This window comes from Dipteris shenzhenensis, chromosome 6, assembly GCF_047967505.1.
Source record: "Dipteris shenzhenensis isolate YYH24624 ecotype China chromosome 6, Dip_SZ_1.0, whole genome shotgun sequence".
Taxonomy (NCBI): Eukaryota; Viridiplantae; Streptophyta; class Polypodiopsida; order Gleicheniales; family Dipteridaceae; genus Dipteris; species Dipteris shenzhenensis.
Window position 1 is genome coordinate 12528671 of NC_141601.1, and position 5547 is coordinate 12534217.

Consider the following 5547-nt stretch of genomic DNA (forward strand, 5'->3'; position numbering starts at 1 on the left):
ATCCACCCGGAATCTCAGATGCTACATCAAGGGGGTAGATGGGTAGGAAAGACGGTGGCGCAATGTACCTTGGATGTAGCACTGGCAAGAAGCGACTGAGGAGCAGCAAGAAGGCACAAGAGTGGAGCTAGAAAGGGAGCCCTGGCAAATGGTGCAATTGGACAGGCAGTTGGTAAAGATGTGTGCACTCCCACTAACCCTCAGAAGGTACCGATCAGTTATCGGCATAAAGATTTGGAATTTGTAGACCCATTTCCTAAAGATGTGGAGGCATGCTTGATGGAATTACAAATCCTTCCTGTTAGTGAAATTAATTATTTCCAAGTAGCTGCTCATATTAAGTAGAAACTAAAGACCGAACAAAAATTAAATAGAAAGATCTGTTCCCGCACAACTTCACTGAAGATTTTGAAGGGGAAAGAGAATTGGTAGAGACACTAGTCACTATTACATGCCTTGGAACTTACTGATAAGTTCCAGAGCCAACATAAGAACTCAACCTTGGCACGGATGACAGTCTACAACTGTTGTGGTAAGTGCCACTCTTTCTTCCATGCAACTACAGATAATCAAAGAGCTTTTCACTAGCTACAAAGATATTTTTTCCTGGAATTTACTGATCTTCAAGGAGTTCTGCCTGAGTTATGTCAACATGGAATTCCTTGGTACTGGATGCCAAACCAATCTGGCAACAAAGATACAGGATGAATCAGACTTACGCTAAGTAGTTGAAAGTTGAATTAGATCAACTTCTTCGGGCAAGATTCATCTATGCCATTGCTTGCCTACATTGATGAAACACTTTTTCTAGAAAGCATAGACGATCTTTGTCTATAGAGTACACATAGCTCATGAGTACTTGTACTCACTTGTTTATCCTCATTTAGAATTCAACATGACTTGCTCTTTCTAGAGGCTCATGGTTTGTACTTGTACTTGTACTCACTTGTTTATCCTCATTTAGAATTCAACATGACTTGCTCTTTTTAGAGGCTCATGGTTTTTGACTTGCTAGGCATGCAACTAAGTGCCTAAATTTCAAAATGAGTCCTTGTTGTTCCATTGAAAGGCTCTCTCTTATCATAAAATTTCATTTAAGAGTATCATAAAATTTACTTATTAACTAAGTGCCTAAATTTCAAAATGAGTCCTTGTTGTTCCATTGAAAGGCTCTCTCTTATCATAAAATTTCATTTACGAGTATCATAAAATTTACTTATAAAAAAACACATAATATATATTGCTGCATATTATTTTTCCATTTCTCCTTTGTCATTTGAAGAGAGATTTTCTAGGCATTTGTAATTGAGGAACAAACAAACACCCTAATGAAATGAAATCGTGTAGAATTGAGGTACTTTTTCTTTCTTTTTCATTTGAATTGTAGCGTTGGTAATTTGGTGCCGGCCTTACATCATTGCATGTCTAAATTTGACTTGAGTTGTTATCAATACGAGTAAATGATTGACTTGCCGTCAATTTTGTAAAAGCAAAGACCACGTCAAAATAGGAGGCCGTGGTCGGCCGGACGAATAGATTTCATTAAAAAAGTTTCATTTTGTGAGGTTGCTTCAGGATCTTCATCATCTTCCAGGTTGAGAGCTCCAGCCCAACTGCTTACTTTCAACAAAGTCAGGACGGCCCAACTGCTTACTTTCAAGAAAATCAGCTGAGCAGGAAGCTATGGCTCCCACGGCTCTATAGGATTTCCTCTCAAATTTCATTCTTTCAAGAATAAGGCTCTTCTCAGGCTGAGCCAAGTGCATTCTTTCAAGAATTTCAGCTGAGGAGGAAGCTATGGCTCCCGAAGCTTTACAGGATTTTCTCTCAGGCTGAGCCAATTGCTCTTTCTCAAGAATTAAGGCTCCATACGATTTCTATAAGAAACAACTGCATTCTTTCAAGAAGATGAGCTCAGAAGGGGCTATGGCGACCAAGGATTTCATTGCATTCTCTCAAGAATTAAGGCTTCATACGAATCAACTCCATTCTTCAGCTGACCGAAGGATTTCTTGTGAGCCAATTGCATTCTCTCAAGAGTTAAGGCTCCATACGAATCAACTCCATTCTTGAGCTCACCGAAGGATTTCTTGTGAGCCAATTGCATACTCTCAAGAATATCAGCTGAGGAGGAAGCTATCAGGCTGGAGCCAATTGCAGTCTCAGGCTCCACAATAAGGTTCTATACGATTTTCTCCCGATTTTCTCTCAGGCTGAGCCAACTCTATTCATTCTTGCAAGAATATCAACTCAAAGGGCTATGGCTAGGAAGGATTACAGGAGGAAGACGATCATCATCATCTTCTGCAGCCTTCTGCTGATGATGATGCTGCTGGAGAGCTCGAGGGCAGAGGTATGGCATCTCAACCAATCTTTTGCTCTGAATCAATCCAATTTCGCAGAGGAGAAGCTCAAAGCATGGCCACTAGAGGAGTATCCAGGATCGCTAGCCTTCCTCTTCATGCAGGGAGAGTCTTTCGATGTCTCTCCCTACCTCTGCTTCATCTCCTCTCCTCCACCTTCTTCCTCCTTCACCCTTTCCATCTACATCTACTCTTCCACCCTCGTCTACAGAGGTGCCATCGTCTGGACAGCCAACAGAGCTTCCCCCATCCATGGCACTTCCCTCTCCCTCACCCTTCAGAGTGATGGCAACCTTGTCCTTCTTGGGTCTCACCCTTCCCTCCCCATCTGGTCCTCCAACACCTCCCACCAGGGTGTTGTCTCCATGGAGCTCTCCCAGAACCCCGTCAGTCTCAAGCTCCTCACCTCCAATCGCTCCATCGCCTGGCAGAGCTCCGACTTCCCCTCTGATACTCTCACCATGACCCAATTCCTCCTCCCCTCCAAATCCCTCCTCAGTTGGTCCTCCCCCACAGACCCCTCCCCTGGCTCCTTCAGCCTCGTCATGGAACCTGGTGGCCTTGCTCTCTACTACTCCTCCCTCCCTCAGCCTCAGCCCTTCTGGATATGGGGCTTCTACGGCTTCAATGACAGCTTCTCTGTCATGCATACCTGCGAACCCACCCCCTTGGCTGCCTTCATGGATCCCGAGGGAGCTCTTTTGGTCAATGATAACTATCCAGGATTGTCTCCTTGGTCTGATAACGCTTCGTATTGGCCGCCCTTCTGCTCCCTGCACCCTGACTACACCACTTCAGGCACTCTTCCGTTTCAACAATATGCAACAGATCAAAGCGTCGCCATAAGCAATAAAACCTTCTTGCGGCTTGGTTTCGATGGGAATTTACGTGTATACACACTGGGCTCGGTGTGGTCTATTCAGCTCGACCTTTTTGCTTCGGATGCATGCCTTTTGCCGAATTCCTGCGGGCCTTATGGGGTCTGTACCTTGGGTTCTCAGTGCGCTTGTCCTGCGAACAACGACTCTCTTTTTTCCCCCTTGAATTCGTCTGCTTCATCCTTGGGATGTCAGCTTGCCAATGGTTTGAGTTGTTCCAATAGTGCGGCTGCGAGTTCCTCACAAACGCAACAAATCATGCTGCCGCTCAATGGCCTGGATTATTTCTCCAATAAATATACTCCTCCCTTGAACGTATCCACGCAAGGGGCTTGTGCGAACCAGTGCTTTCAAAATTGCTCCTGTCTTGCGGCTTTCTGGCATGTCGATAAGCAAGCTTGCTACCACGTGCAACAAATGGAAAGCCTTCAGGGCGCTCTCAACGAAAGTAATTACCTAGCCTTCTTGAAAGTGGAAAGCAGCCCACACCGTGGAGGGAAGGCTTCAAAGTCCACCCTTGCCATTGTGGCAGGAGTCTTATCGGGAGCAGGGGCCTCCCTTATCCTTTTGTGTACACTTCTGAGGTGTAGGAAGCTCTCTGCTGACGCAGACACTGATGAGGAGGAAGACAGCTTTTTGGATTCTATTCCAGGGTTACCAACCAGGTTTTCTTACAGAGAGTTACGGACAGTAACAAATGAGTTTACAATGCAGCTGGGCAAAGGGGGTTTTGGGACTGTATATGCGGGCGTGCTTCCAAACGGCACCAAAGTGGCCGTGAAGCAGCTTGAGAGCGTGAAGCAGGGAGAGAAAGAATTCAGGTCAGAGGTGGCAATCATGGGAGGAATACATCACAACAATTTGCTTCGGTTGCTTGGGTTTTGTGCCAGAAAAAGCCACAAACTTCTTGTCTACGAGCTCATGGAGAATGGATCTTTGGACCAGTGGTTGTTTAGCGACACACACAAAAAATCACAATTAACTTGGGACTTAAGGTGCAGGATAGCCTTAGGCACAGCTCGAGGCCTGGCCTACTTGCATGAGGATTGTAGAGAGAAGATCATACATCTTGATGTGAAACCTCAGAATATCCTTCTCGATGAGAATTTCGATGCTAAAGTAGCAGATTTTGGCCTTTCGAGGCTGGTAGGTAGGGATCAAACGCATGTAATGACCACTATGCGGGGCACTCCTGGATATTTGGCCCCAGATTGGTTGAAAGAGGGTGTGATCGACGAGAAATGCGATGTTTTCAGTTTTGGAATGTTGTTGATGGAGATTATAAGTGGACGAAAAAACCTGGATTACACAGTAGAGTCAGTGGAGAGGATCTATTACCCAGAATGGGCATTCTGGCAAGCACAGGGAGATGTGAGAAAGGTAACAGACGCCAATCTAAGTAGTGAGGAGGACACAATCCAATTGAGGAGAATGATCAACACTGCTTTCCTATGCTTGTTGGAGGATCCAACATTGCGGCCGTCAATGTCCAAGGTAGCTCAAATGCTGCAGGGCCATCTCCCTGTTGATGAGATCCAGCTTGCAGATCTTCACCAAGGCCTCCTGTTTGTACTCAGGAGCCCTTCTTCTTTCGCCAAAACACGCATTGAAGAGACCATGCTGGGTCTTTTGGGGTCCACGTCTGATACAATTCCTCTGCTTGACAGGAGCAACAATGCTGGAGTGATATCATCCTTCGAGATATCTACAAGATGATACTTACCACGGGAAAATATATATACAGAAATATTTATGCATTTTACAAAAACAAATTACATCACCTGTGAGATGAAGCACATACACATCTGGAGGTGCTGTCCATCTGGCTTCACTTTGGTAATTCACTTATAAAATGAAGCTGGTCTTTATGGGGCTGCTTCTGATGCTGTTCCTTTCATTAAGAGTACATCAATCTTTTACTCATATATTTTACAAGATGATGCCACCATGTGTGGTAAAATGTATGCTCAAACTTCATGTTAAAAAGCAAACTATTTATTTGGCAGATCCATTCTATGGGATATGCTGTACATTTTCAGGACTATAAGGCACTGCCAAGCATGCAAACAAGTTATATTTACAATTTGTAGGCTATGATAAGGTATATTGCTGTAAAGCACAGAGGCTTCCTTATATATTTCAATGATAGTCCCATGAAAGAAAATTTGGCAGAAATTAGGACAAAGGCTTTTGTATAAGTACATGTTCCTGTGTGGATATGTGTGCATTAATGAGAAGATATGGTTATACAATGTTCTGCACCCAAATTTGGGACTATGCACGATGATAATCTTTAGGGTCATGAG

General features: G+C 44.3%; 1 protein-coding gene across 1 annotated transcript; it reads left to right on the plus strand.

Annotated features, from left to right (window-relative positions):
• Positions 1-1605: 1605 nt before the first annotated feature.
• On the plus strand, positions 1606-5273 carry LOC147900804 (G-type lectin S-receptor-like serine/threonine-protein kinase SD2-5). Its single transcript, XM_087376195.1, has one exon. The coding sequence runs from the start codon at positions 2261-2263 to the stop codon at positions 4955-4957; it is 2697 nt and encodes an 898-aa protein (XP_087232321.1). The 5' UTR covers positions 1606-2260; the 3' UTR covers positions 4958-5273.
• Positions 5274-5547: the final 274 nt, after the last annotated feature.

Coding starts and splice junctions, on each gene's coding strand:
- LOC147900804 (XM_087376195.1), top strand. CDS start 2,261: ATGGCTAGGAAGGATTACAGGAGGAAGACGATCATCATCATCTTCTGC.